At 35.6% G+C, this 22675-nt stretch overlaps 1 protein-coding gene across 1 annotated transcript in view; it reads right to left on the bottom strand.

The window, feature by feature from the left end:
- ADGRV1 (adhesion G protein-coupled receptor V1) overlaps positions 1-22675 on the bottom strand; it is a 520998-nt gene that overhangs the window by 362916 nt on the left and 135407 nt on the right. Inside the window, exons 54-62 of the mRNA XM_029215616.1 lie at positions 20177-20323; positions 17709-17964; positions 15822-16024; positions 14427-14603; positions 13882-14064; positions 11594-11773; positions 8306-8470; positions 5171-5288; positions 3210-3333 (exon numbers count right to left, since the gene is read on the bottom strand). Coding sequence (XP_029071449.1) covers positions 3210-3333; positions 5171-5288; positions 8306-8470; positions 11594-11773; positions 13882-14064; positions 14427-14603; positions 15822-16024; positions 17709-17964; positions 20177-20323 — 1553 coding nt within the window. The remainder of the gene's footprint in view (positions 1-3209; positions 3334-5170; positions 5289-8305; positions 8471-11593; positions 11774-13881; positions 14065-14426; positions 14604-15821; positions 16025-17708; positions 17965-20176; positions 20324-22675) is intronic.

Below are 22675 nucleotides of genomic sequence, written 5' to 3'. Positions count from 1 at the left end.
AAATACAAAGCATCCTAAGAGACTACTACAAGCAACTCTATGCCAATAAAATGGACAACCTGGAAGAACTGGACAAATTCTTAGAAAGGTATAACTTTCCAAGACTGAACCAGGAAGAAATAGAAAATATGAACAGACCAATCACAAGTAATGAAATTGAAACTGTGATTAAAAAGCTTCCAACAAACAAAAGTCCAGGACCAGATGGCTTCACAGGTGAATTCTATCAAAACATTTAGAGAAAAGCTATCACCCATCCTTCTCAAACTCCTCCAAAAAATTGTGGAGGAAGGAACACTCCCAAACTCATTCTATGAGGCCACCATCACCCTGATACCAAAATCAGACAAAGATACTACAGAAAAAGAAAATTACAGACCAATATCACTGATGAATATAGATGCAAAAATCCTCAACGAAATACTATCAAATAGAATCCAACAACACATTAAAAGGATCATACACCATGATCAAGTGGGATTTATCCCAGGGATGCAAGGATTCTTCAGTACATGCAAATCAATCAATGTGAAACACCATGTTAACAAACTGAAGAATAAAAACCATATGACCATCACAATAGATGCAGAAAAAGCTTTTGACAAAATTCAACACCCAGTTATGATAAAAAGTCTCCAGAAAGTGGGCATAGAGGGAACCTACCACAACATAATAAAGGCCATATACTACAAACCCACAGCAAGCATCATTCTCAATGGTGAAAAACTGAAAGCATTTCCTCTAAGATCAGGAACAAGACAAGGATATCCACTCTCACCACTATTATTCAACATAGTTTAGGAAGTCCTAGCCATGGCAATCAGAGAAGAAAAAGAAATAAAAGGAATACAAATTGGAAAAGGAGAAGTAAAACTGTCACTGTTTACAGACAACATGATAGTATACATAGAGAATCCTAAAGATGCTGCCAGAAAACTACTAGAGCTAATCAATGGATTTGTTAAAGTAGCAGGATACAAAATTAATGCACAGAAATCTCTTGCATTCCTATACACTAATGATGAAAAATCTGAAAGAGAAATTAAGGAAACACTCCCATTTACCACTGCATTAAAAAGAATAAAATACTTAGGAATAAACCTACCAAGGGAGACAAAAGACATGTATACAGAAAACTATAAAACACTGATGAAAGAAATTAAAGATGATACAAACAGATGGAGAGATATACCATGTTCTTGGATTGGAAGAAGCAACAATTGCAAAAATGACTATACAACACAAAGCAGTCTACAGATTCAATGCAATCCCTACCAAATTACCAATGGCATTTTTTACAGAAGTAGAACAAAAAATCTTAGAATTTGTATGGAGACACAACAGACCCCGAATTGCCAAAGCAATCTTGTGAAAGATAAAGGAGCTGGAGGAAACAGGCTCTGGACTTCAGACTATACTACAAAGCTTCAGTAATCAAGACAGTATGGTAGTGCCACAAAAACAGAAATATAGATCAATGGAACAGGATAGAAAACCCAGAGATAAACCCATGCACATATGGTCACCTTATTTTTGATAAAGGAGGCAAGAATATACAATGGAAAAAAGAAAGCCTCTTCAATAAGTGGTGCTGGGAAAACTGGACAGCTACATGTAAAGAATGAAATTAGAACACTCTCTAACACCATACACAAAAATAAAATGGATAAAAGAGTTAAATGTAAGGCCAGATACTATAAAACTCTTAGAGGAAAACATAGGCAGAACACTGCATGACATAAATCACAGCAAGATCCTTTCTGACCCACATCCTAGAGAAATGGAAATAAAAAAAAAATAAACAAATGGTACCTAATGAAATTTAAAAGCTTTTGCACAGCAAAGGAAACCATAAACAAGACAAAAAGACAACCCTCAGAATAGGAGAAAATATTTGCAAACGAAGCAACAGACAAAGGATTAATCTCTAAAATACACAAGTAGCTCATGCAGCTCTATATCAAAAAAACAATCAACCAAATCCAAAAATGGGCAGAAGACCTAAACAGACATTTCTCCCAAGAAGATATACAGATTGCCAACAAACACATGAAAGGATGCTCAACATCACTAATCATTAGAGAAATGCAAATCAAAACTACAATGAGGTATCAACTCACACCAGTCAGAATGGCCAACATCAAAAAAATCTACAAACAATAAATGCTGGAGAGGGTGTGGAGAAAAAGGAACCCTCTTGCACTGTTGGTGGGAATGTAAATTGATACAGCCACTATGGAGAACAGCATGGAGGTTCCTCGAAAAACTAAAAATAGAACTACCATACGACCCAGCAATCCCACTACTGATCATATACCCTGAGAAAACCATACTTCAAAAAGAGTCATGTACCACAATGTTCAATGCAGCTCTATTTACAATAGCCAGGACATGGAAGCAACCTAAGTGTCCATCAACAGATGTATGGATAAAGGAGGTGTGGCACATATATACAATGGAATATTACTCAGCCATTAAAATAAACGAAATTGAGTTATTTGTAGTGAGGTGGATGGACCTTGAGACTGTCATACAGAGTGAAGTAAGTCAGAAAGAGAAAAACAAATACCATATGCTAACACACACACACATATATATATATATATGGAATCTAAAAAAAAAAAAAAAGGTTCTGAAGAACCTAGGGGTAGAACAGAAATAAAGATGCAGATATAGAGAACGGACTTGAGGACCTGGGGAGTAGGAAGGGTAAGCTGGGACGACGTGTGAGAGTGGCATGGACATATAAACACTACCAAATGTAAAATAGATGGCTAGCAGGAAGCAGCCGCATAGCACAGGGAGATCAGCTCGGTGCTTTGCGTCCACCTAGAGGGGTGGGATAGGGAGGGTGGGAGGGAGACACAAGTGGGAGGAGATATGGGGATATATGCATATGTATAGCTGATTCACTTTGTTATACAGCAGAAACTAACACACCATTGTAAAGCAATTATACTCCAATAAAGGTGTTAAAAAAAAAAAGAAAAGAAAACTTCTCATGATCTAACGTCAAGATAACTCAAAACATACCTTCAGTTTTTATCAAAAATATGTTCTACTCTCCACAGGATTTTACAAATATATAAAAAGACAATGCCTGAAGAATATGTCTGTATTCAGAACAATGTATTTAATTAATAATACTAATTATTTAAATAAAACTTCAAAACCCTCACCTAGGCAAACAAAAATTAGAAAACCCTTACCTGATGATAGCAGTACCATTATATTTTGCTGTGGGTTCCCCAATGAGGACGTGCCTAGATGATGGAGCTATCCCAACTTCTCCTGACATTCCCTTATCTCCTCGAATGATTATTGATGCGCTACCTGAGTTGAAGATGATATATATACCACTTATGTAGAAAACACATGGATTCACTTAGTACATGCCTGGCAATGTTCTAAGGGCTTTACATATACTAATCTTGTGAGTTAGTCCTCATGACAATCATATAAGTTAGGTACTAATATTATCCTCATTTTACCAGCGCAGACATTTAAGCACATAGAGGCATTGAAGACACTAAGGCAAATGACTTGCCCAAGATCACGTTTTAATGAAAGGGATAAAGTGGGCAGTACTTCCACTATCACTCCCATGATAAGTAAGTACTCTTCTACCATGTGCATTAATCCACTTCTACAGTAACCATTTTGTAGCTCACTGAAATGGGTTATGTGGCTGTATGTATTAGCTATGTAGCAAAAACTAGAATTCTTGGGGGCCCTTTTTTATTTTTAATTTTCTGACTCTGCCATTTGCTTCTAAGTGTTCCTACTAAAATTGAAATAAAAACCATATCAAGTAATTTGAGTATTCATATCATAATTTAGCAGTAACTTAAATAAAATTGTTTGCAGAAGCACACATAAAGGATTGGATTACTATACTATCACTTTCTTTGGCAATGGATTAATGGGATCAAGAGTGGTTTGTCAAGTGCAAGTATATCACAGTTAGAAATATATTATGAATTTTTTATATTAACAAATGATTTACCTTGATCCACTGGTATATTCTTGTTCTTGCGTCTAATTAGTCTATATAATATCAACCCTGACATTTAACACGATGTAGACAACTGAGCTGACTTAAGACTTATGGAAGAATATAATGCAAAGATATGATTCCCTCAAATGCTTGCTGGAAGTACTCTAGATATAAATGCAAAAGGAATAACTACCCTAGGTTATTTCATAGGTGACAGTACACAATACTCTACAATTCTGCGAATTTCCTTAGCCACGGAATTCTGCTTCTTTGACCACGAACCCTTGCATAGGATGAAGTTCTTGATGGCAAAAAAGGACATGCAACAGTAACTAAGCTTTCATATCAAAGTTGCTGGGCCATTTTTTATGGTTATTACTATTTGTACTATAATGAAACCATTTTAGATCCAGTAATCCTTTCTCTCCAGACCGAAGAAACAAATTTTCACATGGACGATAGGCAAGTGAGAATTATGATGCCTGTTTCTGAAATGTCAAAATCTAAGTAATTACTTTCTGGTCAAAATAGGCAATAGATAGGCTGAAAGAGACATAATAAGATGCTAAGTTTTAAAATAACATTTTATTAGAAAAGTAATGTGATCATTGTAAGTAGGTGTAGAAAATATAGGTAATCAAAAACAACTATCAACATTTCAAATAAATAATTCCAAACATGTTTATGACATGCACGTGACAAAAACGGGATTACACTGAACATGTTGTTACAAAGCCTATTTTATTAATGTAACAATTATCCATGTAATGAACTGTTCTTAATTTTAATGTAAGTAAGGCTTTTTCTGCCACATGTTTTGAATAGTTGCATAGTATTCTGTTACATTTAACCAGTCTCCTACTGTAGGATCATTTAAGAAGCTTTCATATTTTACTTTATAAACACTGCTAAAACAAACATCTTTATCTTTTAAAAAATCACACAGCTAAGTAGTATGAAGTCTTTGGCGTATGACCTTACCAACATTGGGTATGGTAATTTTAGCTTTAAAAAGTCTTTAGCTGTTATACAAGTAGGAAATAACATCTTTATGATTTAGAAAATGTTTTAGGAATTATAAAAACTAATACTACCTATCTTTGTAACTATTGAGTATCTGGTTACATTTTTCTAAAAATCTACTTTTTTTCCAAAAATGTCGATTTCTCTTACCTTTTATTGGAGATATTTCTACCTCATCAACTGGTACCAGCTGAATGGTGAAACTCCTGTCCTCCTCCCACATGGCGTCTTGAAGTGTGTGCAACACAATGGTCTTCTGGAACTCAGTCTACATCAAATGAGGAGGAATAACACATTTTCCAGATTGACCGAAGTTTCGAATTCTCATTAGCAGAATAACATTTATGTTCATAAGCATTTTTTAAAGTGTGTCCTTTCTGTGCCCTAGAATTATGAGTTTCTGCTACAGAGAATTACTATGTAAAAATTAGCTCTGAGCATAAATCCGATTAAGGTTCGTAATAGGAAAAAGGGGGGGACATGTTAACACAACTTTTAAATTTCCTGAAAATTTTCAACCATTGAAAGTTCGATCACTTAGAATTAAATGGTCATAGCATGATGTAAATAGATGAACATCATAGGTCTAATACTTATAAAGGTTATCTTTCTACTACCCATTTTTACTCCTTGCCCTCTACCCACTCCTGCTTCCTTCCCATTCCTTCCATAGGTGTTGATCTCAAGCATTTTCACTATTATTCCTTCCCTCTCTTGGCTTAAACTTAGCTCAGTAATTTCTTGGAACATGGGCTAAGTTTTCAGTGTAGGCTGGAAGAGAAAGAATAAGGAAAAGCAAATATATAGAAGACAACCAGCTTAATACTTCGAGACATAACCGTGACAGAAATCACTTTTATCTTCACCGCCTCCTCTGTATACTGATAAAAAACCCTCAAATTTGTCCTATGCATCACTGATTAATTTTCTACAGTTTGAATTCTGCTGTTTATTGCTTCTTATGTACATCTTAGTTCCATAATCGCATCTCTTCTTTGAGATTTTTATTATTAAAAGCATTATTCTAATCTCTTCACTCAAGCTGTCCTCTCTTCATAAGAGTCCTTTTTTTATATTTTACAGTAACTGTACTTCTTAAAAATTTTATAAGAGCTGCTAGGAAAATGTATACTTCCTGCCTCAGACCTTATTAAATGCACTCATGGAAAATCTATAATTCCTAGGATGCAATTAATCACTCCCATCCCTTTTACTCTCTGCACATTGTCAATTAGTGGCTCTGAACTATATGCTTAGGTACAAAGCCATTTGTTAGAATGGAGACGTAGGTATGTCAGTAGCTGAATATACGAGAACAGTAAAGCTATTATGCAGAGGTACATGGAACGCACCAGGTTGGTAAGCAAAGAACAAGACGGAGAGGGTCAAGTCCAGGGTGACCCATAAACTCACCCCTCCTGATACAGTACTCTGAACAAGGATGGCCTTATTCCCTGGGGTAAAAGATCAGACTATTTGCCATTTTGGTACAGATATCCTGCTCAACATCAGAAAATCTTTCTAATCATCTGGGAAGTAGATCTAGTAACTGGGAAATGACTGCTCATTATTACTATGGAAAATCTTTACAGAAATTTCAAAGTAATTTCTAAATTCTTCTCATGACAAATGAGAAGTTTATAGAGGTTTAGGGCATGCAACTGAAATGTTTCTTGAGCCATCGCATATCAGAACCTAAGAAATGAGTGGATGAAATATCTGTGCCATCTGGCTTGAGATCTTTAATTCCATTAGAGTAACCAACACCTCAAAAATGGTGGCAGAATGTCTAAGTGGCAAATGGATTGCCAGAGGGCATCACCGATTAATTTATTCATCACCTATTAGAAAACTGAATAAAAAAAAGTATTTGCTTTTGTGTTGTTTGGTGTTGAAAGCTCTGATAAAAGGTCAATAGACTCAAAAAAAAAATAGATTGACCATGTTTCATTGGGATCATCTTATCTTTATGTGTTTGGCCAAATTTCTTTTAGAAAACCACCTTGGGGACCTTCTAGTCTCCTATTTAATTTTTTAAATTCTATTTCGTTTACGGAAATTCATCTGCTTAGACTTTCTATATCTACTATTTACCTATTAGAGTCAATTTCATATAGATATTTACATTCATTTGTCTAGATATGTACAAGGTAATCTCTTAAAATTTTATACTTTCTCTTTTAATGGTTCTTTCTTGCTTGTTCTTATTTTGTGAAGTTACTTTTTGTTGCTTTTAAAAAAACTTATTCATCAGTTCTACTGTTTTCTGGTTTTTAACTAATTTCCTTTTGCTTTCGTTTTTACTTATTTAGGAAAGATTTATGAAAACATGAAAGCAAAAACCATAAAAGATTGATAAATCTGGACTCTCCAGTTTCTTCTCTTTGGTCTATTTGTCTATCCCAGAGCCAATATCATACTGTCACATTTACCTGTGCTACATATTATCTTAAGTTTAGTTAGGAAGGGGCACTCTCCATTCTTCTTTGTGAGTTTCTGAAACTATTCTTGGTCTTTTGCATTTCCATATGGATTTAAGAATCAGCCTGTCAATTCTCTTCCACCTCTCTATCCCTCCTTCCAGGAAAAAATGAGTTCAGAGTTTGATAGATAAATGCTCCTTGGTTCTGGTTACACTGCATTCACAGTGAAACTCTGTGCTCAGATTAACTGGGAGGAAGGTACAGCCAGTATTCCCTCCGAGAGGCTCTGTGTTCCACATTTCAGAGCCTGAAGTTCTGTGGGTAAGACGCTGCCACTGGATCATTTTAAGCAGGGGGTGGCATAACGAGATCTTCCTTATAGAAAAATAACCCTACTCAGTGGCACGGATACTGGACAGAAAAGGGAAAAGACATGGAGTGGGAATATCAGTTAAAAGACCATCCAAGGAAAGATGATGGAGGCTCGGATTGTCACAGCCATGACAGAGTATGAGAACAGAAAGGGTATTTAAAAGGGAAAACTGACTAAACTCAGCTGTCAAATATATGCAAGAGTTACAGAATGGGTAGAGATGGGGATGACACCCAGATGTCCGGCTCAGTTGACTGGTTTTGCCCTCAATCAGGGGAGGATATGTCAAGAAAAGAGCAGTTTTAAGGGTGGGATGTAGGTAGTGTCTGAATTAAATTTCAGACATCTTGGGGTGGTGTGTGTGTGTGTGTGTGTGTGTGTGTGTGTGTGAGTGATTTTTCTCCACAGTGCCTATGATTTCAAAAAATTCAGAAAATCAAACAAAGACAAATTAGAGAAAAACTACAGGAGTCCTGATGACGATCATACCTCATCAAAATGAAGTGTCCCATTCAAAGGACTGAGGTCATCTTTAGCCATCTCATCTATGGTCCACTGAAGTCGGATGGCTCCTTTTCCTCCTGGGGACCGGACAACTGTCAATGTCACATATGAATCAGGGTCATCAGACAAAAGGGATTCATCAACCATTACCTGAAAAAAAGAAAATCCAGTAAGGTTAAAAAAAAAAAAAGTGAAAAGCAGCAGGAAGTACAAACAGAATCTCATTTTTCTTCTCAATGACTGCAATTTTTGAATTTAGAACTCTAATCACAGCATGTTACAATCATGTGGCAGAAAAAAATGTTTCACCAAATCCCATTCCCTTTTTGCCCTAGACACTCAGCTACTTGGCATTTCCTAGCCCCTTCTTCAATTAGGTGGAGCTTGTGACTGAATTCTGGCCAAAATAATTCAGGCAGAAGTGAAGTATGCTAATCATTGTCTGGCCATCAACTTCACACAATCTTCCACATTCCCTCTTTCTCCATTTGCTGGATGACTAGAGGAGGACAGAGTCACAGATGGAGAGACTCTGGTGCCTGAGATGCCAGTTGGAGAAGAGGTGTCCATAAGACCCCAACTAGGAACACTGATGTAGGACTTTTGCATAAAGAAGAAATGAACTCTTATTAGATTAAGAAACTGAGATTTGGGGGTTCTTTTATGGCAGTCAGGCTCCCCACATAATACAGACCTAATATGAATTACACATATTGACTCTGTGAAGCAAAGTCCAAACTGAGCCTATACTATGCACTTGTTATGTAAATACAAAAATATAACACAATGCTTTCCATTTTCAAGAAAGACACTTAACGAGTGTATAATTCAATCTTGTTGGGTTTTTATTTCATGAGATTTTTGCATTGGTGCCAAGAGTAGGGATTTGGAGCCAACTGATATTTGTTGAGCTTCTATTATGTGTCAGTTCTTGCACATACTTTATCTTATTTAAGCCTCACAAAAACTCTAAGAAAGCTGAGGAGCACAGATATACATGTATTTGGAGAAAAGGAGCCTGTGATTTAGTTCAGATGTTTTGACTCCACACGCAGTGCTGTTCAAAGCACTCCTGAGACACCAGAAATATCAAGTAAGAAAAAAGCAAAGTGAGAAAGAAAAAAAATCCATTATAAACAAACTGTGTATATAAGTCCTTTTCGTTTCCATAGATAGTAATATTCTAGTTTCAGTTTCACAAGCATATTTCCAGGAGTCTCTGCGATTCCCAGTGCTTTGGTATACTCAGCACATTTCCCTGTGAGAAGCTTATTAATTTTGACAGATTAATACCAATAATCCTTTCTCAGTGTTCTTCAGTTCTGAATATAATCTGTCTCACCAAATAATGCTACCAGAATGTTCACTATGCGCACAATACTGTGTATCTTAGATACAGGTTAAAAGATAAACTCCAAGTTATCAAGAGCTATTGGCTATAAGAAAGATATGATACAAGGAAAGTAGCCACAAAGGGTTGAGCCACAAGCTACTACTAATATTATCAACAATTAAAACAGCAATTGACACCTATTGAGGGTAAAGCCCAATTATATGTGCTTTACATGTATCAACTCACTCCTCACAACAAGGGTTTGGGTACCTTAAATCTTACTTTTAGACTATAAGACAAGTTGGAAATCTGAGGCTATTACAATAAGACAGTAGTTCCCAGATCAAGGATGCACTAAAGTTATTGCAGTAAGGTTTACGACAGCAGTTAAGATAAAATGAATAAACAGAAATTATTTATGAATAGTAGCATAACTCCTTCATTTTCTCAAAAGGTGAGAGAAACCTGTAAATATACCATCCAATGGCTAAGTCCAAAAGTGTGACAAAGTTAAAAGCAAAAACATTATTATAACATTTCATCAGTTGGAGGTTGGACTACTTAAACCCTGAGCCTTTTATCTAACCTCAGAAGGTAACAGAGAATACACTTTTAGTACATTTAATACATTTTATAAAAATAAATTTCATACTCGTATATATTAAAATATTTCTCTGCATATATGCAAAGAAGGCCTGGATGGAAATATGACAAAATACTAACGATATCTATCTTAGAGCAATAATATTATGGCTACTTTTATTCTTTTCTTTATACATTTTGTATTTTCCAGACTTTTTAGGTTGCCTAGAAAACATTCACAGCTACTCTTTTGTGAATCTACCACTCTTTACAAACACTTATTTCTGCTCATTCCTTTCTCAAGGAAGAAAAAGAGTCTCAAATAGGCTACAGCAGTAGAAGGGTTCTGTTCCTTTTATAGTTTCCATTTTCTTATGAAGTTGAAATTTCAATGATCAAATAATTAGGCAATTATTAGGGTTTATCTAAATTTTAGAGCATCTAGGAAGCCCAACCCTGATATGCAAGTTGCAGGTCTAGCCTTGCATCCACTGAACAGTAAAGACAATAGGCATTAGACAATTTGCTATTATTTAAAATGATCTATGGTGAATTACTGATTACCTATAAGTGATTAAATAAAGGGAATGGTGACAAAGAAGCCAGAAAAGTTGCTGTGTCTATCGAAATTATCTAAATATTTGTATGATTATTTCATCTTGAAATTTCCTTTGAAAGGTAAAGTCATAATGATGATGATATAATCATGATGTCATAATAATTATGATATAGTTTATAGCATCTCATTGTATAGTTAAGGTAGAGAGATAATTTTGTACTAGCCAAAGCTTCTTTTTTCTCTCTCAGGGGTTGAACCAATAATAATTAGGCTCACTCTTGCAGGTCTTAGAAGTAGGCAGCCCATGAGAAGTAAGAGGGGAGAGAGAGAAGAAATACATAGAAACACAGGAGCTGGGGTGACTGTAGTGTTTTGTTCAATATAAATCAAGATAGAGGGCCTGAAAGGTGGGGAATATAAATCCCTCCTCATCTAAATCCATTCCTGGGGTGTAAAACCGGAGCGTGACAGAACCCTGCCTTGTAACCAGGATGGCAGTCTGGTAGCAGAGCCGGTACAGAACAGAATGTATAGACAAAAAGTACCTCGTAGTCTATTACACCCCTTTGTAACTGCCTGATGTTAAGAGCTCTCACTACTATCAAACTGTGTGCACAGGTTAGCAGACAGGCCCCTAATTCAATAGCCAACTCAAAAGAGCCTTGAGAAAAGAACTGTAAGTAAAGAGTAATGCAGAGTTTTTTTTTTTAAAAAAGAAAAAGACCTTTCTACTATAAATTACATGAAAAATTAGCTTAGGGGAAGGCAGCCCCCCCCCTTCCTGATATATTTCACTTACAGTCTTTTCTTCAAATCCAAACACTCCAAATGGAGAATCATTCTGTGGAATAACAACAGTTACCACAACATCTTCTCCAAGTCTGCCACCTCCAGCCACCCTGATTAAGGAAATATTGAATATCTCCATGAGTTCAAATTCAGCATCATCAATTATGGTGATTTCTATCACTGCGATAACCTATAAAAGAAAAGAAGGAAAAGAGGGAGGGAGAGAAGGAAAAAGGGAGGGAGAGAGGCAGAGAGGGTAAAATGTAATAGCAGTTTTTGATAGCATATATTTTAACATTTTAGTTGAAACTTAGAAACATAGTACCAAAGAAAAAAGCAGGAATTTTTGCCTGTGGTGTTCATAATACTATTTTAAAGTCAGGGAATTCCCTGGCGGTCCAGTGGTTAGGACTCTGCGCTCTCACTGCCGAGGGCCTGGGTTCAATCCTTGGTCAGGGAACCAAGATCCCAGAAGCCGTGCAGTGAGGCCAAAAATTTTCTATAAAAATTTAAAAATTAAAAAAAAAAAGTCACATATTTATAGTATTTCAAAGTCAAAATTTTTCAGTCTACTGTTTCCAAGATAGAGGAAATTATATATGTAATAAAATATAGGATAATTTATAGATTCAAAAAAACAAAGAAGGCTTATTCTTGAAGAAAAATATTTAAAATGTCACGCAGGCTCTAATAACCATTGCACAAACATAAATTTTAGTATACTTAGCATTAATACGACCTGATATAAAATGGTACCATATAAATTATTACTGTCTTCTGTAACTAGAATAAATCCCTTCAGTTTCAAATTACTGTTCTTGTAATGTAGGGAAAAAGGCAGGAAGAAAACCCAAATTTCATGTTTTTAGAACTCTGTGATCAGGAGTTCATTCATCTGTCTGGATCTATGTTACAAGTTTTTATAACTTATAAATGAGTAAAACTTTGGTCCAGCTTGTGATTTCACTATTAATCATAAAAATATCCCAGCTGTATGTCCATATTTAAAATATTTTCTATATCCCAAAGGGAAATGACACAGACATTTATCAAAAAATGAAGTTTTCCTACCTAAATCCACCTTTAATATAGTAACAGAGAAAAGTGAGAAATCTGGACGTCACATTCAGAGAAAGAGAAACCTGAACAAAATCAAATGCTAAAATATAAGCTTGTCAAAATGTCTGCACCTCAAATCAGTACTGTAGAACACAGAATACTTTCCCTACAGGATGTTAAATTTAAGAATGATGAGGATCCTAAGGGTGCTGCTAAGTGATGGGACTTTAACTTCATGAAAAGAATAAAGTCCTGATAATATAAAGTTGGAAGGTTACTTCAATGAAAAATCAATTTATTTGTTTCTACTTTTAACATGAAAATCTGCATTTCCCCTCCTTTTAGTAGGAAATGTTTTAAAGTCTTAAATTTGTTAAAATCTCATAATTTCAAATATTAACAATAGACCTTTATGTGTAGGAAAATCTAGATCTGTATGCTTATCTTTTAGCAGTATTTACTATCCCCCTAACGGCAACTAGTAAGTTGATGCACACTGTGCAAATCTGTGCAGGCAAAATCAGACTGCATGTAAATAGATACTGCTATTCGAAGTTACTAACATTTTCATGGTTGTTCACATGCTTTTTCCACTTACTGATTTAAAAATTTATCAAAAATTCTTACATATTGCAAAATGCCCAGTTCACAAGCTTACAATTCTTAAGGAATATTTTGTAATTTTTAAGATTGGTTGGCCCAAATCTAGAATACTGTTTTTCAATTTTTTCCAGTTTTAACTACTTTGTTCCTTTTCTATCATTTTAGTGTCTTTTAATTGTAAAAAAATCTTTGGGTAGTAATAAATGTACATAATAATAAATGTCTTTAGTAATAAATGCATATACTTCTACTGCAAATCCTAAAAAAATTTATATTTATAATCATTAAGAAACAAATAGAATATAAGAACCTAAAGTTCATAGGAATAGTCTAGTTCATCAGGCAGTATTTTATACATTCTTAGGCACTTCCAAGCCAGTTATTATCATTTTATAACTTCTATTTAAAATAGAGTAAGGTGGGGAATTTCAGAGAGGGTAAGGTTCTTCCCTATTTATATTCTCTTCCCATGTCCATTAAAAAATTATACATTAACTAACGATACCTCTGTTGGCTTGACATGGAAATTTAGAATTTAATACATTCAGCAATCACTACTGCACATTCATTTGGTGGATGCCTATAAAATGTTTCAAGTACAACCAAAAAATGTTAATATGTCTATAACTAGCATACTTGTCTATCTGCAAATTCAAGAATCCCGTGAGATGGCTTAAAGTCTTCCAGGCCAGCACTGTCCAGTGTTGCTTTCCAATAAACAGTTACTGCCCCAAAGCTTCCAGCCAGCCGGACTACAGCAACTTGAAGAATGTTCAGGGGTGGAGGTACCTCATAGGCAGTAATAACTCCACCAACATCCTTTAAATAAAGAATGTAAGTTAAAATGCAAGACAAAAGTAACTCATGTAAGTCATCACTTTCTAAACTTATTATTTCTACTATTCTTATACTTCACTCTTCAAAGTAGAAATCAATAGTTGACTATAAGTATGCATATTCGGTCTTCAGAACTCTTACATTTAAATGTAATGTAAATAAACTTGCTTAATCCTTTGTTCTAGCTCAAAGAGAACTAAGAATTAGTCTATAAGAAAAACTTCAAGATGAATATTTATTAATACCTACAAGAAAAGTCAATTATTTTTCAGAAAATATATGATACTGGCCAAGTCAGATACAAGCTTTTGTTATTACTATAAATGTGTGAAAGTTCCTCTCACTCTGGTAACATGAAAATTAAAAATTCCTCTGGGATCATCATTTTCTTCAATCATTATCTCAACTATTTCCATCCCAGGCCTCCGCACACTTGGCTGTCCTGCAGAGAAGTCAGAGTTCACCAGGTACACCTCAGTGATGTTGACAATAAACCCTTCCTCCAGCTCGGGGACATCATCCTGGGGGTAAGGAACAGGGGGAGGGGAGAGAGATGGTGTTTTTTTTTTTTTAATATATTTGATTTGCATTGGAAATACAATATTTTTTCAGTAAAGAATGACTGTCCACAGGCACAGGCAGCTCTACCACACATATAAAAAAAGATTCCTTTTTATATTTTAGTACATCCCCACTGACAACTTCAGAATCTTAGGGGATATTCAAGCTTATTGGTGATGTTTCAATGGAAGCCACATACTCATGAGCAAGTAAAATAATTCTTTAAAAGTATCTATCCTACAATTTTGACCACATCCTACTGAATATGTTTTACATATATAACATCCCCTCAATTTAGGAGAAACTGGTAAATGCTACATACATCTTAAAAAGTGAAAGCTCTGGACTTGTAAATCTAATTATAAGCCTATATTTTAATTAACTTTTTAAAAATTGTTACCTTATTTTTCAATAGGTAATAAAAAATTTCAAAAGATAGAAAGAATACCTAGAGAAAAGGAAAGGAAACCTCCACTCTGTCCCATCCCTTACATCTTTCCAGAATGTCCTCTCCAGAAGCCACTATTACCTAATACTACTAATACCACTATTAATAACACTAATGTTATTATATTATATTCATTTAATAGGATATGATAATAATTAATATAGGACTATAATATATAAATACAATATTTAATTATATATTAGTGATAATACTATTAACAAATTTCAGTTTCTTGGGCATCACTACAGACGTATATACACATTCTCTTTAGATGAAGGAGAGAAAGAGAGTGAGAGCACTAAAACCAGATCTAAACCCCATCTGAAGACTAATCTTAATTCAAGTGATTGTATCATGGAATGAAAACACTGTCTTGTAAAAGCAATAATAAAAATAACCAGATTGACTTGGGTATTTTATTCATTCAATCATTAGTTGAAAACAACTAACAAAGCAACAGAATAGAGGATCCAACCAGACACATAATCAATCCAGATTCAATGTTTCAAAGTTCATTCAAACAATATTACAGTTCACAAATAAATATAAACAATTAATACACTTGTTATTTTATCTTTCAGTTATTAGTCATTCATTATTAAATATTAGGGTGGGTGGGAGCATTAGAGTACTTGTATCTTTATACTTAAAAGGCACCCTTTTTAAAGATTTTACCTTCAAGAGTATTTTCCTTTATTTTACATCACATTCATTGCAGCCTTAGACTCACCGGCAAAATGGCAACTTTGACATAAGTTTCTTTTATGTTTTCTTTCATTATTATCATTGGTTCTTGTAGCACATAATCTTCATTCTCAGTGGCTTGATTACTGACGTGCAGTAAGAAATTGGGTTTAGCTACCAACTGAATGGCTATGTCTCCAAGTAGTCCTTTATTTCGAACAATTTGTAACTGAAGAGTGGTGATGTTCTCTGTGAGACAGACATGCCTTAAGTAGGTAAGCTTTTCTACTTGCTGTTGATGCTATTCCAAGCACTTAGGATAGAATGTTCTGCACTACCCCTTTCAGACCGGTAAAAAAGAGAGGTAAAACAAAGACAATGTATACTCCCAAGGAGTATTTAGTGTTTTATCCACCTTGTCTCCAAAGTTGTGGTGAGAATCACCACACGCTGTTAGCATTATATCCCAGTTCTAAACCCTCACTTCTGGTACTCTAATTCACTCTCCTATGTTGCACATGTCATGCACTTTAACAGAAACTGCTGAAAATCTTAGGAAAGTGCATACCTGCTGGTTGAGCAGAGGGGCTAATTACAAATGCCAGGAAGATTCTTTGAAAATGAAAAATTAAGCACACAGAGTCATCATTTAATAACTAATCATTAGAAGAAGAGCAATTTCGTTCTTACAGTAAAGGTGGCTATCACAAAGCTCAAAGTATTTCCCAGCACGTATTTTTTATTTCATTTCTTAGATTTTTTAAATTTAGTTTGCTATATAAATGAAAAAAATGCTTGTCAATTTCCCTACCAGTCTGTGAATTTCTAATGACCAAATACCCTGTCTTTGTTTCCAGAACACATAGCACAATTTCTGGTACTTACTAGGTGCTTCAAAAATGACTCTTGAATGGATAAATGAACAGATCATTTTATTTTAAGATTACTCTTTCTATTCCGATACGTACAGATATATAAAGACCTAGATGCATAATTACACGTCATTTTTTTCCATCAACTATTTAAATAAAAGGTCCTTGAAAGATGTCCATGTTCCTATCTGAAAATTTTAGAGTCTTCACATATTCTTAATACATATATATTATATATAACCTTTTATTCAAATAAGTCAAATGACCTTTATCTATAAAAATCTATTCTACAGTTGATAAGAATAGTCATTTAGACAAAGATGTCAACACTAAGCTCAAAGGAAACAGGAAAAGAGGCACTGATCACTTGTGCTTCACAGAAAAAATATTATTCTAATTACTGCTTTGGGTTTAATAATTAACACCTCGAGTACCACATGCATTTCTCTGTGCTGCTCATTGTTTTCTATAACTATTGAAAATCTATAGCGGAGAAATCTGAGTGAGGAAAGAGAACAGATATATCAAAAATGAAAAAGAGAAAGTAAAATAAAACCCAAACACTTCTACTATAATGATTTACTAAAATATTATTATTTCTATTATGACAGTAATGTCTCAAAAAGTAAAAGTAGGGCTTCCCTGGTGGCGCAGTGGTTGAGAGTCCGCCTGCCAATGCAAGGGACACGGGTTCAAACCCTGTTCCGGGAAGATCCCACATGCCACGGAGCGGTTGGGCCCGTGAGCCATGGCCGCTGAGCCTGCGCGTCCAGAGCCTGTGCTCCGCAACAGGAGAGGCCACAACAGTGAGAGGCCCGTGTACCGCAAAAAAAAAAAAAAAAAAAAAAAGTAAAAGTAAAAGTATTTCATACAGCCATATCACTGTGTAATGACAGGATCAGAAAATTTAATAGAAACAAACAAAAAGTAAAAAAGGATTGAGTATGACCTGTCAAACTGAAAAATATCATGTAAAAAGAAAATTACATCCCTAGTAAATATTAGAATTAAGTCATCCAATAAAACTTACTAGAACCTGAAAAATATTTAACAAGATTTACCTTTAGGCTCTGCTACTCTGACGAAGAGAGACTCAGCATGCCAGCCCACCGAGCCATAGGGCGAGTCATTGGGCAGAGTGGTTATCACAGACTTGTTTCTTTTCTGATCAATAGTAGCACCTTTTGATGGGTCCTCAACCCCTTCTGTGATAATACGGATGAGTGTTACAATCACAATCTCTGACAACTCTGGTAGGTCATCAGCAAGAACAGTCAGAGTAATTGTAGACAGTGCCTGGCCTTCAGAAAATGAAATCTAAAATTTTAAAGAAAGAAGATTTTATTTATATTCTACTTATCACTGTGCAGTAAGAATACCAAAAGGTTAGATTATCTTTTAATATCGACCATATCTTAAATAATGAGATATTTAAGCAACATAATATGATCCTACAAATCAATCAAATGCCTTTCACAAGAGAAGTAGAAGACTGTTAGGAAAAAGAAAAAGTAAACCACTACTAAAACTTAGCTAATAAAACATGTAGCCAAACTGTCCTATCCTGAAACCTACCTTCTTAATAAAATATTGAGTACATACTCTTTCTGGAAATTTAAGCCCTGGATACCATATATAAAAACCTAAAAACATAAAAGAAGGTGGCATATAGTTTAAACATTTTTCTCTACAAAACTTTTGCTAGGAGTGCTACTTCCACTTCCCTCACCTAAACTCTGAATAGATGTATTATTTAACAATGAATCAATCAAAATAGAAATAGAGAGAGAAAGATAGGCAGAGGTACAAATCAGAGTCTCTCTCTCCTCCTGGGTCTCCACTGTCTGAAGAGTCAAACCTAAATTTGCTAAAAAGCATCTGAAGTCCTTTCTGATAGGGCTTCTGTCTGCTTCTTGAATGTCATTTCCCTTTTTTCCCCATTTCAGACTTTATTCTCTAGTAATAGGGATACATACTATTTACAACAATTCAAACTAGCATTACAGGCCTATTTTGCTGACACTCATCTCTCTAGCTAAAGAAGGCACTTCAGGATATAAACTCAAGAGTTTTATTAATAAAATCAAGAGTCAGAAAACTACTGCCCTTTGGTCAAATCCATTTTTTATAAAATTAAGCTCTATTGGAAAACAGAAAAGGTCATTTGATAACATACTGTCTATCGCTGCCCTTGTGCTACAAGGGCAAAGCTGATAGCTGGGAAAGAGAACATATAGCCCTCAATGTCTAAAATATTTACTATCTGGCCCTTTACAGAACTTACTGACTTTTGGATAAGATAATTCTCTTCCAAAATACACTCCAGGGCTTCCCTGGTGGCGCAGTGGTTAAGAATCTGCCTGCCAATGCAGGGGACACGGGTTCGAGCCCTGGTCTGGGAAGATCCCACATGCCGCGGAGCAACTAAGCCCGTGTGCCACAACTACTGAGCCTGCGCTCTAGAGCCCGTGAGCCACAACTACTGAAGCCCACGCACCTAGAGCCCATGCTCCGCAACAAGAGGAGCCACCACAATGAGAAGCCCTCACACTGCAACGAAGAGTAGCCCCTGCTCGCCACAACTAGAGAAAGCCCATGCACAGCAACAAAGACCCAAAACAGCCAAAAATAAATACATAAATTTTTTAAAAATACAGTCCATACCTAAGATACTATTGTGTATTTAAATTAGAAATCATTTTAATCATGCTTATATAAGAAATATTAATTGGGGAAGCATATTATAATTCAGAACACACAAAACCTGAGAGATACAACTTGCAGTTTTGGTAGCTTGAATAAAGTAAATATTCACTACAATAAAATTTGCCATAATATTCTTCACCCCAGGTTATGCCTCAACCAAAAGATGAGCAGAGGTCAAGGACAGCTAAAACAGGATGCAACATTATATCCCCTCGCCCCAACTGGAAACAACTCCAGAGGACAAGCTCAGTTCCAAAACTCCCTCATAAACTCCACCTCAGGGACAACTGTCTGTGGATCAACTTCTCCCTCTGCTCATGATTGCCTTCCTCACTTCCTTATCTGTGCTCTTCCCAATGAACTTTTGGCCCACAACTCTCAATCTCAGAGTCTATTTATAGGAAACTCAACCTACATCACTCAGCAACTCTGGTCTACTTTTCCATACTTCCTGTTATTTCACTGGACTTGTTCCCGATTTACTGCTTCTATTCTACCCAAATCTCAAAACCACATTTCCAGCCCCAGCTGGATTAGTTCTATCTTTCTGACAGTGTAATACATCCATAGTCTGGCCAACCAGTGTATTGAATCTCAAAAGGGATGATGTTTTTACAGATAATTTTGGTATTATAGGGAAAAAAGAAGAATCACAACAATAAAACTAACCTTAACTTGTATCCCTCTCTATGGTGATTAGGAGGAATCCAATGCTGACATGGTCAAACTCAAACACTTCACCCACAAGACAGGGTTTGGTCCCATGCATCAATAGTAACCATAATTTAAAAGTGACTCTCCTATAATTTTGTAAATTACATACCACTCCTGAGGTAGGAAATATATCACTAATACTTCTGTCAGCTTCCCACGCTACAGTTATACGGCCATATGTTCCTTTTAAGCGTTCAACGTTCAAGGTTACTAGGCTATCTTGCTCCATTTCCTCCACCTGTTTATATAATGAATTCTGAAAAATAATACAGGAAGTCATAAGGGGTTATTTGAAATCATCTAGGCAGACTTTTAGGTCATGCTATTATGCATTTGCAAACTTCACAGTACCAAGCAACATGACATATTATGTAAAAAACAATATTTAAAAAACAGTAATACAGGATGACCATGATTTTTACTTTAAAACATGCATGTCTGAATAAGTAAAAGACTAAGTTAAAGTAAATGAAAAGGTTAATTTTTATAGGATTTTTTTCCAGGTTCTATATTTTTCAAATTTTCTTCAATAAACATATTATTTTTATACTCAGAAAGCATACACATTTTTTAAAGGAGTATACATAGCATGTAAATAGCTTATACAACAGAAGTGTCATAGAGAGAGTCAGGAGAACAGAGAAATCTTCCTCCTCCCCTATGTTAAGCTCTGGCAATCCCTCTAGGTCTTTGTTTCCTGTTTGTAAAATAAGTGTTTGGTCTATGTGGTCCCCAAAGACCCATCCAAATGTAATGACATCATGAGAAGCAGTGAGCTCTTTCTGATCATTTACAAAAGTCTCTTATCCTTAAATTCATATCCTCTGAAACGTTTCTATAGGCTGTGATGTTTCCATGGATGATGTTTCATTCTTAGCTCATGGTCTTTACAACTGTTTTTCCTGCCAGAACGATCCTTTTCCCTCATGTTAGAATCCCTTACTCTCTTCTTCTTCTCACCTATACTTCTGAGCCTCTTTCCTTTGTTCCAAACTGATTGCTGCCTCTGTGTGACTATAACATTCTTTGCCCAAGGCCTGTGACTTCTCTTGCCAGCCATTTAATGAATGCTTCCTCAAAATTAATACTCCAAAAACTCTCTTCTTACAATAACCTTTGTTTCTCCATAGGCAATACAGCAAGAACACAGAGTATAAAGATTTTTTAAAATCTTTCCAGTAAGATTGTTCTCGTCTTTTTACTTACTTTTACTTAATCTAAAAAAAAGACTCCCCCATTAATTTCTTAAATAAAATTAAGAAATTTCATTTAAGCTTATGTAAGCTTCCAGTTAGAATGCTAACTTGAGTAGATATCCAATCCTATAGCGTTTTACACAGCATTTTAACACATTGCTACAGATGTTACATAGTAGTAAAATCTTGCTCAAGGCAATCACACATTCCTACAGAAAATGCTTTGATTTTAAAATATGCATATAATTTGCTCATAAAAGACAATGCCTTTAAAAAAAGAAAGAAAGAAAATGCTTTTTAAAAAGAGAAGCCTCTCTCAGGCTTCATGCCATCTGTTAACAAGGATTAGTAAAATGAGGATTAATACAGCCAGAAGATATTCAAGAAATTCTCAACATCTACTAAGTCTCATCTTGGAACCAGGCTGTCCAGACACGAGAGGCCTGTATTGAGGAATTTTCCTGAACGGATTGAAGAAACCTAGGATACTATATCTATTGGCAAGGATCAGGCCACGGTGACTTCGTGTCTCTAGAACAATTGTGAAACAGGCTTCATAAAGCACGATCTATGCTTAAATAGTTGAGGAACAGAATGTACTCCCCATCTGCAGCACAGCTTCCGGTGAGAAGATGAAGCTGAGCTGCAGAGCATTTGGGTTCTGCCCCAGGAGCCCCAGCTCTGCCCTCCATAGTTGTATGAGATCCTGAGAAGGCCCCGTGAGTCTTCTGTTTCCTCCCCTGCATAATGACAGGCTCACAGGAAGCACCTACAGAGTGCCAGGCACTTGTCTGGTTCAGGGAAAGCTGTGAGGAAATCAGTATGCCAGCTCTCATAGTCTTTAATTCTAGTAAAAAAAGAAACTGGCAATAGACCAATCAGGCCATTGTTAAGTGCCATAAGGAAGATTAAGGTGTAATAAAGAATGATGGTGGGAGTCACAATGTTCAGCAAGAAAAGGCCTTTCGGTAAGATGGCATTTCAGCAAAGAGGAAACAAAGTGAGGAAACAAGTCATGTGAATACCTGGTGGGGAAAGAAGTTGTCTGCTTTCTTTCTAACCCTACCCGCGCAGCTCACATCTTAGAGCTACTCTGTCCTACACAGCAGCTCCTGGCCACATGTGGCCACTGAGCACTTGAAATGTGACTAGTCTTTAAGTGTAAAAATGCATACTGGATTTGAAGACAAAATATGGGGAAAAAAAGGATGTGAAATATTTCATAAGTAATTTTACGTTGATTACATGTTGAAACAATAATATTTCAAATAGATTGGGTTAAATGAAATATAACACGAAAACTGACTTCACCTGTTTCTTTTTACTTTTTTAATGGGGCTTCTAGAAAACTCAGAATTACCCAGGGGCTCATATTATATTTCTATTGGGCAGAGGTGCCTCAGAGGAAGCTG

Source organism: Monodon monoceros, unplaced genomic scaffold, assembly GCF_005190385.1.
Source record: "Monodon monoceros isolate NGI ecotype Baffin Bay Population unplaced genomic scaffold, NGI_Narwhal_1 Super_Scaffold_12, whole genome shotgun sequence".
In the NCBI taxonomy this organism is placed as follows: Eukaryota; Metazoa; Chordata; class Mammalia; order Artiodactyla; family Monodontidae; genus Monodon; species Monodon monoceros.
The sequence above is the reverse complement of the archived record's forward strand: the minus strand, read 5'-3'. Positions and strand labels throughout refer to the sequence as shown.